This window comes from Quercus suber, unplaced genomic scaffold (assembly GCF_002906115.3).
Source record: "Quercus suber isolate HL8 unplaced genomic scaffold, Cork oak 2.0 scaffold_16, whole genome shotgun sequence".
In the NCBI taxonomy this organism is placed as follows: domain Eukaryota; kingdom Viridiplantae; phylum Streptophyta; class Magnoliopsida; order Fagales; family Fagaceae; genus Quercus; species Quercus suber.
Genome location: NW_027069481.1, coordinates 2,158,568 through 2,171,426, shown reverse-complemented (window position 1 = coordinate 2,171,426; position 12,859 = coordinate 2,158,568). Strand labels below are relative to the sequence as shown.

General features: G+C 31.7%; 1 protein-coding gene across 1 annotated transcript; it reads right to left on the bottom strand.

The window, feature by feature from the left end:
• Positions 1–826: 826 nt before the first annotated feature.
• On the bottom strand, positions 827–5,612 carry LOC111985200 (uncharacterized). The gene is made up of 6 exons (XM_024016850.2): positions 4,673–5,612; positions 2,691–2,743; positions 2,147–2,234; positions 1,949–2,047; positions 1,266–1,393; positions 827–1,175 (listed from the first exon to the last, which is right to left on the bottom strand). The coding sequence occupies exons 1-6, from the start codon at positions 5,342–5,344 to the stop codon at positions 1,139–1,141; spliced, it is 1,077 nt and encodes a 358-aa protein (XP_023872618.2). The 5' UTR covers positions 5,345–5,612; the 3' UTR covers positions 827–1,138.
• Positions 5,613–12,859: the final 7,247 nt, after the last annotated feature.

Here is a 12,859-nt window from a genome sequence, read left to right as displayed (position 1 = left end):
ACCTTATTGAATCAATAAATAGATCTTAAGTCCATGACTATATACGCTTTCAAATATGCTTAGAGGTGTCCTAAATCTCAACCAAACCTAAAGCAGCAATGGTTTGAAAAGGTGGAGGAAAGGAAATAGATCTTAAGTCTAATCAAGCCTCATTGTCACCCTCAAAATTTGAACTCGAGAACTACACCATGTTAAGATCTTAATCGTTGGGCCACGACTTCGGATGGTAAATGTAGGATTCACCTTGTTAAACTTATTCTCCCCTTCTAAGTTTTCAGTCCTTGAGCTAGTTTTAAATGCATTTTCAAATATGGTTTTCGATGTCCTAAATTTGTACACGCCGTTGAGCGTGACATGCTAGTACTAGTCATTCTGATCTGCAAAGCTTTACCATCTTACGCATTCCATACTTGATATTTCAATAACCATTTAGAGCCATACCTTCTACATCACAAAACGTAAACGAAAAATGATTTCTTTTTCTTGATAAGTACTACCTTTACCTGGTAGCACTCTCAAACAACTTGGTGTTAAATGCTTGCAATAGACAATTTGTTTGCACTTGCCTTTGAGATCATATCTTATCTACAAGCATGATATCCACTATGATTCTGACCACCCACCTTAGCACTTAAAAGCTTACTTGATTTTGCAAGCACAAAGGCTAGTATTTGTCTAACATTTTATACACAATAGTCACATCCTCAACTACACAGTACAAACATATAGCTGTGCACCATCTGGTAAAGCTTACAGGATCAATCACAATGTTTAAGTTATAGCTAGAAAAAGCTCTTAACAAAAAACATATATGACTCGTGTGACAAACCGCATAAGATCTACAAGCATCTATTGCATTTCAAATCTTAAAAGGCAATGTTAGTAGTTAGCAAATATGCCAAATTTCAGTTGAACATGGTATGCTACATTCAAAATCCATATCGATGGGCTAGTTTCCATAGAAAAATCCTATAAAGAAAATTTGAACATATATTAGCAATGGTTATATTCCTATTTGAAGAAGCACCGGCAGCCAAAAAAGTTCCCGTGACAGTGCAAGACTTGGGTATTGGATATACATACAACTGAACTGAATTACTGAAACTCATGATTATGGTTAGCAGAGCAAATACTGTCATCAACTTGAGAATGATCTTGATTTGCCATTTCTTTGCCTACACATAGCAATGGAAAATATGATTATATAAGCAGGGCACAAAAATAAAACAAACAAACAAAAAAGTCATCCTACAAATGAAGCATACCAAAATGAATCCTTCTTTTCTTGTGCTAAAAAATCTTCAAATGAAATGTCAGCAAAGTCTGTGTCCACGCTTTCCACCAGCTCCCCAGATTTTGCCTTCAATTCCATGGAAGCGCTAATTTCGACCATCTTTCATAAGAGATAGGATGTTAGAATCATTAGCATATCCTATCAAAGACGGTGCAGAAAGAGATACTAAAGACTCCATCCCTTTTTTTTTACCCCTTTAAAGATACTACAGACTCCATCTGGTTTGATAGAATTGAGGGAAGAGAAAGGATGTTTTGGCAGTAGGTTTTTTTTTTTTTTTTTTTTTTTTAGAAGAGAAAGGATGTTTTGGCAGTAGGTTTTTTTTTTTTTTTTTTTTTTTTGGTTGTTGTTCATAAGAGAGTATTAGGAGTGGAATTTGACAAAGTTCACTATTATCAGTATCCAGTAATACTTAGTGTGCAAAGAAAATGTTAATTCTGTAAATATAAGAATTAGCAATTACTTTAAGACTAAGTGTTGCGTAGTGGGGGGATACAAACTTCATGGATGATTATTGATTACTTGTCTACACAATTAGCTTGTATAAGCAGCTTCTACAGGAACAAGAAAGAGTTTCCCAGTCTCCCAGACCAACCATCTATATTGAAGGCCTGAATAAAATATTTATTCAAAAAATAAGACTTAAATTTGTACCTTTTTGTATGCCGGTGAGAGTTTTAGCTGTTGTTGAAGCCAATTATAAACAAATGCATCCTCTTCTAGTCTCTTTTGTTCTAATTCTAGCTTGTATATCTGAAAAATCAAGGAATTAAATTTAATCCACTTATGGGGGTGTGGCAAGATACTTGAAAACACATCAGCTTCCTACAAATCCAAAAATTTAGTACCAACCTGTTGGCGGAGGCGGTCAAAGGAAGATCTGTCTGCCTTGAATAGTAGAGCCTTAGTAATAGTGAACCTACGTTGGATGACATCAGCCCTGTCATAGAAAAAAGGATAATAGAAATGTATTTGAGAAAAGAGAATTGTGCATACCTAAAAAATAAAAGGAGATACTAAATTTTGCAAGGAGTATTTCAGAAATCAGAAATTAATTGGAAAACTATCAGGTGAAATTACAGTAGTCAGTGCTTTTAAAAACTCCATATCTTAAAAAGAAACTCAGAAATAACCAAGTTTATTGGGGTCAAGTGGGAAATTAGGAAGAAAATTTTTCCATTAACTAAACAATCAAGAAACTATTCCCAATATTCAATGTAATTATCAATAAGTTGTGAGCTTCTGAATGGCACACAACAGTATAAGTTTATATACTTGAAGAACAAGTTGCAATGTACTAGGAGAGTCTAAACAATGATTCCAACCCAAAAACATTTATAAAAGAAAACAAACATAATGGACAAACTTAGCTTCCTCAAAATAATTTAGAACATACTTATGCTGTAGCTCATTTCTAGCCTCAATCAAGCAATTGGCAAAATCTCCAACCTGCAATATGTATACACAGAAAGTCATGACAACCACAAATGCTTGGTGATACATGTAAAGCCATCACAATTGCAGATACTTGGTGTTTAGATAAAAAATCAGTCAATCATCCAATTTAAAAAAGGGAATGTATCTCACAAGTTTCATGAACTATAAATCAGAAATACCATGGGATTAATCTTATCTTTTGAATCAAATTTTGTGAAATTTATCGCTCTCAAAGATGATTACATTACAACAATAAGAATAGAATTAACATACACAAAAAGAAAAAAGAATAGAACACCTGTCATGTATAATACATATCCAAAAGAGGGAATGAAAATGAATAGTATGGACCTCAGATATTCTGTAGTGGCAGATACATGCAGACAAACATAATTTTATAAATGGTGGTTCTTAGCAATCAAATCAAAACATCAAGGGCAAATAGACTCTGACACGATGTTGGTGAACCATCAATTGTCTTCAGGAAGAGAACAACAACATATCTTGAGCTGTGAGCAAAGCAATAATATGTGGGTGTGTGCAAAAACTAGTTATAGGCTTTAATCTCATAGCTCAATTCTTCTACATCTCATTGCTCTTGCAACAAAACATCTACAAAAACTTCTAAAGTGCATTTGTGCTGTGCATAAGGAGATATTTGCAGTCACAAGGACCAGTTCCCTAGGAAGACCTGAGTTTTCATTGAATTATGATTCTGTGTCTCAAACATGAGCTGGGTACAAGGCAAATGTATACTGATTTCAACCTCGGCCTTGAGACAACCTTCAAAATCCTTCATTACCTCTCCTTGAACCAAGACATGGTATAAGGCTCACAAATAAATCACCCTGGCACAAGTTATTTACCTCAGTTGATTGTTTAATTTAAAGAAGAAAACTTTGGAAAAACACAAATGAAGCTACAAAAGAATGGAGGATGTTTCCTTGAGAGAGAGAGAGAGAATGTGTACACAACCCCACCCAACCCCCCAAAAGAATGGAGAATGTTTCCCAAGAACCTCTCAAGTTCACAGAAACGGAAAATTCTTAGGTACTCCCAGAATATGTATAAATGGTGCTCTCTTCTCTCACATTCATGGTGGGAAGGGAGCATCATTCTCCATACTCCGGGAGTACCTAAGAATTACTCAACAGAGACCCCATATACATTTGATAAATCTGCCACCACCTATTTTAGTCCAATAATCAAGGTCTTGATATCAACTCATAAATAACATTTAGCTAACTATCGCATTCTCCACCTGGCCTAATTCCTCTTTATTTGATCGAGTAATCTCTCTACCTGCATGGACAACCTATCTGGTTGAAAGTTTTAACCCATCCCATCAAAAGACTCGTTCAAAAGCTTGCTGTATTATTCAGGCCATGTCAACTATCTCCCTTCTTGTTGAAGTCTATCACAAACCAAACATATTAAGCTTGCATTATTATGATTAAAAGTTTACAAAAGCTAGAGCTTCACCCCAACCCCCACCACCCCCCCCACCCAACCAACTAACTAAAAAAGAAGGAATTACTCATATCCCTGGCATGTATTTATCTGCCATAGCACAGGCAAGAAGAGTGAGTGAAACAAGCAACAACCCAAAGCCTTTAAGAGTGTTCCTTGTCACATTACAAAAATTTTAAATGGAATTTGAGTAATTCAACAAGCCTACAAGTATTAAAATTTTTGCTATATAGAAATTTACAAACTGATTAATTTATTTTTTACGTTGTTGATAAGACGCCATTCCTATTTATTGCCTCATCAGTTTCGAAGAAATTTATTTTTTTAATAAAATTCGCAGTATTTTCCATAAAAATGCACAAAGATCATAATAGAACTGAAAACAAGACCAACTTCTAAGTCACCCTCATCAATAAGAAAGTCACAATTTTTTTAACATATTGGGTAGAAAAACAATAAAAAAAAAAAAACCTGTGCCAGCGTCAATCCTTTGGTCTCATTGCACTTCACAAGCTCATCATACTGCTGCTTGATCCTCCTCTGCATGGCACTACTTGATGATGTAAACGGGTACAAACATACCAACTCCTGCTTGACCCGAGAACCCTGACCCGAATTTCCTCTTTCCACACACGGCCTCTCACCACCGCCACCTTCTTCAGCTAGTGAATTCATCCTCTTCTTCTTGGCCCTCTTCTTCTTTTTCTTCATCACCCTCTGATCCCCAACCGGGTCCACACCATCCATATCCAAACCCGACCCGTTCGAATCCGGGTCACCACCTTTTTCTTCCCCAAACAAACAGTCCCATTTGGGAGAATCAGAGGGCAAGATCTCCAAAAGAAGCGAATGGGTCAAATGGGTCGGGTCATTTTCACGGGCCGCACCCGATGTTTCATCCAAAGCACGCTCGAATTCCAACTGGTCGCTCCGAATTGGCTTCTGGGTATCCTCCTTTTCTCGGTTCTGCTCAGGTTTCTTCAACCTCTTGTACGTGGAGTACGAGATAACCAGGAGAAAGAAGGTGAAGAAGAAGACCAAGAAGCAAAAATACAACATGGGTTTGTATATTTGCGAGTGATTCTCTATCGAAAACGGAAAATTAGACTCAGAATTTGACACAAACGAAAGCACAGCCGCCATTGAAACGAGAAAGAAGAGAGAGGGTTTTTGTCTGTGATTGTGTAACTAACTAAAAAAATGTTGTACTTCGAGGTTCTGTTTGTTTTTTTTTTTTTTTTTTTTATAGTGCAGTACAGTGTTTTTGAAGGTTCCACATTTGATGATGATACTGCGAATGATGTTTTTTCTATGTTGTTTCTCTCTTTCTTTTGTTGTTGTTGCTTTATCTGTGGGACACAAAAACAAAAACAAAAACAAAAGTGAAAAGAAGATTGACAAGGCTACGGTGACGGTGGGCTTTGATGTGTGTGACATTTTTTTTTGTTTTTTGTTTTGTGGATAACTGACTGATTTACAGCCGTGTGAAATGAGCTTGGAAAGGTCAACCATACCGTGTGGTGTGGTCCTCTTGTTCAAATTCAAAAAAATAAAAACACATATGATTGGGAAGTGAAATTGGATCGAACTTTATTAATATTAACCCTAGGGCCACTTCAACAATAAAAATTCTCACCTTTATGATACTCTTTAAAAGCATTTTATTATAGCTTCCAAGTAGTTTAATTATTAAATTTTTTTTTAGTCAAATTTAATTTTTTTTGGTTCCAATTCATTCAATTGGTCTAAACCCTTTGATAGTTGTATATGAGATTTGGGGTTCAATTTCTATCTACACCAAAAATTAATTGAAGTATTGGTCTGATGATAAAGAGCTACCATTAGTAGCAGGTGCCATACGTTGAAACTCTCTGAATTTTTTTTATTTTTTATTTATCAAAAGGACAACAATTAAGGTTTATTTAGTTTGAGTTTTCAAATACAACTCTAAAAAAGACTTTTATTATTATTTTTAAAAAAATTAAAGATTGATATATGTTTTAGTGTTTTTAAATTAGAAATTTTTTTATAAATATTTATTGTCAAATAATTTTAGAAGATAACAACTTGAAAACTTGTTTGATTATTAAAAAAAATAAATTTTGTTGTTGTTGTTGTAATGGAGCCCTTTCACAATGGCAACCAACACCAAAGTGCAAGACTACAACTAAACTTCAATCACAACTAGCCACATTTGAAGGATCGCAACCTTTTTTTCTTTTTCCTTTTTTGACTAACTCACATGAATGGGTGAAGTCATTTTAAATTCTCTCTCAAAATAAACAGTTTTACTAATATTATTTGTGTTACCTATATCAAGGGTTGTATATTTGGGATTGTTGCTTATTTTAATTTATGAATATAATAAGAAGATTATATAATAAATTAATTTTATGGTTTTATTGATAAAAAAATGTTTAATTTATATCCATTCAAATGTAATAAGAATATGACACACACATTCACACATATAATGTATAATTTACATCCATTCCTATATCAATTTACTCTCTCTCTCTCTCTCTCATGCACACACACATACAGGTTATAAATAGTATTTTTAAATTCATCTCTCCCTAACAAGTATTACCAAAGTTCATGACTAAAGCTTTTTAAGTGGTAACTATATTCAGTTTTCAATATATGTGTAGCTCCATGTCATATGCTCAATGATATTTGCAATTAATCATCAAATATACATATTTATTTCATATAAATCTTTTTGATGAATTTATTTATATATAAATTAACTAATACCTTTGCTTTGGTGCTTACCCAATATTATTATAACCAACAGGCTTTGAATTTTTATTAGAATTTAGATAATATAAAATTGTTTTCTTCAAAAAAAATTCCCAACATATTTATATGCTTTTTTCTAGTATATACATATATAGCTAGCACACAGCCAAGCAATAGATTTTGGTTTCTATATAATTTGATTTTAAAATAGGAAAAAATATTTATGATCTCAGTGTTATAACAAAAGGCGCACTTGGCGCATTGATTATCTGTAGAAACTTTTTCCTCGGACAAAACTTCAATAGTCAAAGTTTAATAGATTAATGTATGATTGGATTAAATTTTGTTGTAAGAATATATATATATATATATATTGATGGAAGGTTTTTTTTTTTTAAGAATATAATTGTACTTAAAAAAAGATTGAATTAAAAAAAAAAAAAAAACTATGCTATAAAAATAAGTACATTAAGTATTAACTAACGGAAAATGCTTATTTAAACGGACCATTAAAAACTAATTTTACACACCTCTCAGAATGGACTCTTTCTCTTTCTAAAAAAGAATGGACTCTTTCTTTTGGAGAGAGAGAGAGAGAGAGGTCTTTATTGCTAAATGGGTCATGCACTCAAGATTTAGAGACTGTGTCTTCATCTTATTAAAAAATATTTTTCGCTCAAGAAGGTTCTTTTTTAAAAATATTTTTCAAGGGTTGTCATAAGGTTTTAAACTAATTTTTTTAAAGGGGTAATAAGGTTTTAAACTTGACCCTTTGAATGTGTCACATATTTGTATAATTATTTTAAAATTATAATAAATATAAAAACACAATTTTTGTATAATTTAGTGATTGATTATGAGTGGTGAAAAAAAAAAGTGATATAATTTATGTAAAATGAATGATCATTTTAACAAATTGCGCACAAAACTATGGAAAAAGTAGTTTCTATTTACTAAAATAATAAATTATGGTAAAAGTTATGTGCTAGATTTTATTGTTAAAATAAATTGTTGATGTTGAAGGTGGAGTCTACTTTTTTGACGGTTTCAAAAGCATCAGATCCATCCAGGTTAATGGTCAACTGGAACCGACCATCTGATGTAATGACTTTCCTAGTTAAGGTATATTAGGTCAAATTGTAGAGTAAGCAACAAGCTATGTAATCATAGTTCCAAATCACCATTTAAAAACCTTATTAATCTACTGCCTTACGTAATCTCTAGTGTCAGCTAAATTGACCGTCGCTGTGATCGAATAGTCTAGTGTCTAACCCCAAGTAATGGTTAAAGTTTTTTTTTTTTTTTTTTTTTAAAATTTTAAAATGAAGAAGGGTAAATGATATTGTTAAAGCAACAATAAACAAAATTTAGAGTTTATTATGAAATTTTTTTGGCTATAAACTTAGTTGTAGCCTAATTTTTTTTTTTTTTTTGAAAATCTAACAATTAGATTTCATATTATTTATGTTCTTCAAATAGACGTCAAATTTCGTACTAATTAGATAATATTTACCATTTGATTTATAAATTTATTTTTTATGCATAATTTTGGAATACAATAACTTAGTTCATAAAAATAAAAAATAAAAAAAATAAAAAAGCTTAGAAATTTAAATATTTGATTGTGACATAGCTAATGATTTTTAAAATTTTAAAAATTTTGCAAGTAAAAAGGATTAAAAAAAAAAGTAATTCAATAGTAAATTTATCAAAATTCACATCTAATAAAAAAATATTGAGCAACTAAGTTTGTTACCAAACTTTTGCCAATTATAATTATAATATGGAAAAGAGTAAAATGATAGTTAAAGAAACAGTAAACAAAACAAGGCCCAAAAAAAAAAGAGTTAAGTGTCAAGAAGATACTCTTGATTTGGCCACAAAAAAAAAAAAAAAAAGGACCAAATCGAAGGACATTTCAACGAAACAAAAGCATGGTATCTACGAACTTGGTTTCAATTTGAATGGGGCTACTTCATGTTGCAAATGTAGAATGTTGAATTGCTCACTCATGTGCAAATACAAGCCCAACACCCCATCTATGAAGTAAACTCTAGCGTGACCAACAAGTATGTGCCCAAACCTCTTTTGTGGGGCAAAGGCCATTCCTGCATTGCAAGTTCTAGGAATTCTTTTGCTACTCTTATGGGTCTTGTGAGATTTGGGCTAGTAATATGGTATTTCTTTTCCATGTGACCTTAGGATTTGATATTGGAACTTGAAGCATTAAACAAGGGGGATGAGTTTGGGCCTTTAGGACGGTTGCCACTACTTACCTTTTTTTTTTTTTTTTTTTTTTTTTGAAAATCTAACAATTAGATTTCATATTGTTTGGACATGTTTGATAGACTGTAATAAGTGTTGTAATGTAATAGTTATTCCTATAGTTTAATTATTCTTTAGTTTGGTTATGTTTTAATTACAAGGAATAGTCATTCCTTATGAATAGCTATTCTTCAAAATGATGAATAGTTATTCCTCTTTAAAAGGTTGTATTGGCTATTCCTTAGCAAGTGTAATAATTTCAAAATTTAATATATTTCTAAATAAACAAACTTTCCATATACATCTAACAATTATAAAAATAAAAAATCATAAAAAATAATACATATTTCTCTTAAATTTAAAAATAAAAATTTTTAAGGAAATATAATTGTATGAGTAAGATATTTCCTAAAATAAATGTTAAGTTTCATTCTAATGTTATAACTTACAAGCAAACTAGTGAATAGGTTTAATTATTACATTACACTTTATTACTAGTAATAAAGATTACAATTCCTACCGTAATCTTCATTCAGTGTACCAAACGTACCCTTTATGTTCTTCAAATAAACGTCAAATTTCGTACTAATTAGATAATATTTACCATTTGATTTATAAATTTATTTTTTATGCATAATTTTGGAATCCAATAACTTAGTTCATAAAAATAAAAATAAAAATAAAAATAAAAAGCTTAGAAATTTAAATATTTGATTGTGACATAGCTAATGATTTTTAAAATTTTAAAAATTTTGCAAGCAAAAAGGATTAAAAAAAAAGTAATTCAATAGTGAATTTATCAAAATTCACATCTAATAAAAAGATATTGAGCAACTAAGTTTGTTACCAAACCTTGGCCAATTATTATTATAATATGGAAAAGAGTAAAATGATAGTTAAAGAAACAGTAAACAAAACAAGGCCCAAAAAAAATGAGTTAAGTGTCAAGAAGATACTCTTAATTTGGCCCCAAAAAAAAAAAAAGGACATTTCAATGAAACAAAATAATGGTATCTACGAACTTGGTTTCAATTTGAATGGGGCAACTTCATGTTGCAAATGTAGAATGTTGAATTGCTCACTCATGTGCAAATACAAGCCCAACACCCCATCTATGAAGTAAACTCTAGCGTGACCAACAAGTATGTGCCCAAACCTCTTTTTTGGGACAAAGCCCATTCCTGCATTGCAAGTTCTAGGAATTCTTTTGCTACTCTTATGGGTCTTGTGAGATTTGGGCTAGTAATATGGTATTTCTTTTCAATGTGACCTTAGGATTTGATATTGGAACTTGAAGCATTAAACAAGGGGGGATGAGTTTGGGCCTTTAGGACGGTTGCCACTACTTGGACTAATTTGGATGGGTTCTTATTAGACTAGCATGGCTTTTTTCATTGAGATATGGGCTTACATTAAGCTGGTATATATTGGGGCTGAGCTATGTGGCTAACTGAATAAAATTTTAACCTGAGCTTGAGTTAAACCTAGTCTTTCTAGACCATATGGAGACCCATATTCAGAAAATCCTTCAGTTCGTTGTTCCTTCTGCTTTGCAGTTTAGCTCCAAATAAAATTCTCTCTTAGTCGAATCCATGCACTGCATGGTGAAAATTATATGAAAAAAAATATATTGCTAATTTTTCTAATCTCCTGTTGTGCCATGTCAGCAAGTGTTCTAGATTTTTATTTTTATTTTTTAATTTTAATTCCCATATATGATTTCTATATTACATTTATTTAAGATAAGAAGACACCTAAATTACATCATTCATGTGCACCTTTTGCAATTTACTCTTGAGAAATTTGGGAATTGCTTTTAGCAAAAAGATTGATTACGGTTGGACCAATTAGGTAATTTTATTTCTTTCATTATTATTTTAGTTTTGTAGTTGCAAAACTTGACTACTTTTGCAAGATTTGGGAGAAGTGATTAGTAGGCAAACTTACAATTATAAATTGTCAAAATTTATCATATTTGTGTGTTGAAAATTTTTAATACTGGGCATGGGTTGCGACCACTGTTGTTAATAATAATTGATTATGTGTAAAGAAATTATGATGAAAAAGAAGCTCATATTAAAAGAGTGACACAACTTATGTCCAATGCATTAGTGCACTAGACACATTGGAATATGAATACGTATCCAGTTTTGGACATATGTTCGTATCTTAAAGTATCCAGTACAGCTGATGCACTGGACACAATCCCAATCTTATGAAAGAAAGAGATGACAAATTGGGATCTGTGACTAAATTTCAATATTTTTTTCCTTCCCTTTTTCTGTTTAGATAGCTTATTAAAAAACTTAGGCTTTAGACATTGTTCAAGGGTGTATGTGATTTGGTTCATAGAAAGTACTGAATAATTTACCTCTTTCATCATAAATATTATGCTAACATAACCGATTGTTGAAAAATATGTGGTCTATATGACTCTCACTAAGTCAGTAAAAGGTCGCCACAGATTACTGCTTTAAAAATTTTTCTATTGCATTGCTTAAGGATATTTGCAGAAGAGGCCACAAAAGGCTATCACATTACAAATTTTCTTTTGATATAAAAAACTATATTGTAATACTTTTGTTTTATTTCGTTACTTGAAGGTTCTATGATGACATTCCCTTCTTAATAATATTAAATCTCACAACCATAACTAAAGTTTAGATTTATTATTTTGTAGTCTTTTTTGGACAACTACACAGCTTGTAGCCCGCTAATGAGTCTTTAATGGGCTAAAAAAGTTGGTTTCTTCATTTATTATGAATGTATGGTCTAATGAGTCATCAATGGACTAAAAAAGCTGGTTTCTTCATTTATTATGAATGTATGGTCTAATGAGTCATCAATGGACTAAAAAAAGCTGGTTTCTTCATTTATTATGAATTTCACTACTATTTGCTTTTCAAAAAACCACACAAAAAATTTAATTAAAAAAAATCCAAATTTCCTTTTAACACACGAAAGCAGAGTTGCATAAATACAACATCCTTTGGATATCTCTTTCATTGTGATCACCGATCAAAGCATATATAAGACCAATATATTATCTATATAACAGTAAAAGAAAGGTGCATGTCTACTTTAAGTAGGCTCATTTATTTTCCATTTGTTAGGTTTTATAATTTTTTCCATCCATTTTACATTCCATGGCAGAAGAAGGTAGGAGGATTTTTAAAGAGTCAGTACCTTATTTCAGCTACTGTTGTCAATTCTTATTGTAAATTCACTAATTCAGTGCATGCAGAAACAAGAAAGCACCATCACAAGGTGTTTTTTTTTTTTTGGGTGGAAGAATGCAAAACAATTAAAAAAGCTTGATAATTTTTATTAGATTTGAAACCTTTCTTACAAGAAAATGAAACATAACATTACAGGAACCAGAGGCTTCCAAATTCTAAAACTACAAAAAAAAATTTGCACATGGACTCAAATAGTATCATCTCGATGTGCTCTTGACCATTCCTTTCACTTCAACGTGTCCTTTCACTTCTACCTTCATGTAACATGCTGGCCACCAATCAAAACAATGGCTAGTGTATACATATAACTCATCAACTATCATTTTCACAATCCGTATATGCTTTCAGCCAGTCAGTGTGTTGTATATTTGTACAACTTCACCCTGGAAAAAGGTGGAAGAATGCAAAACAA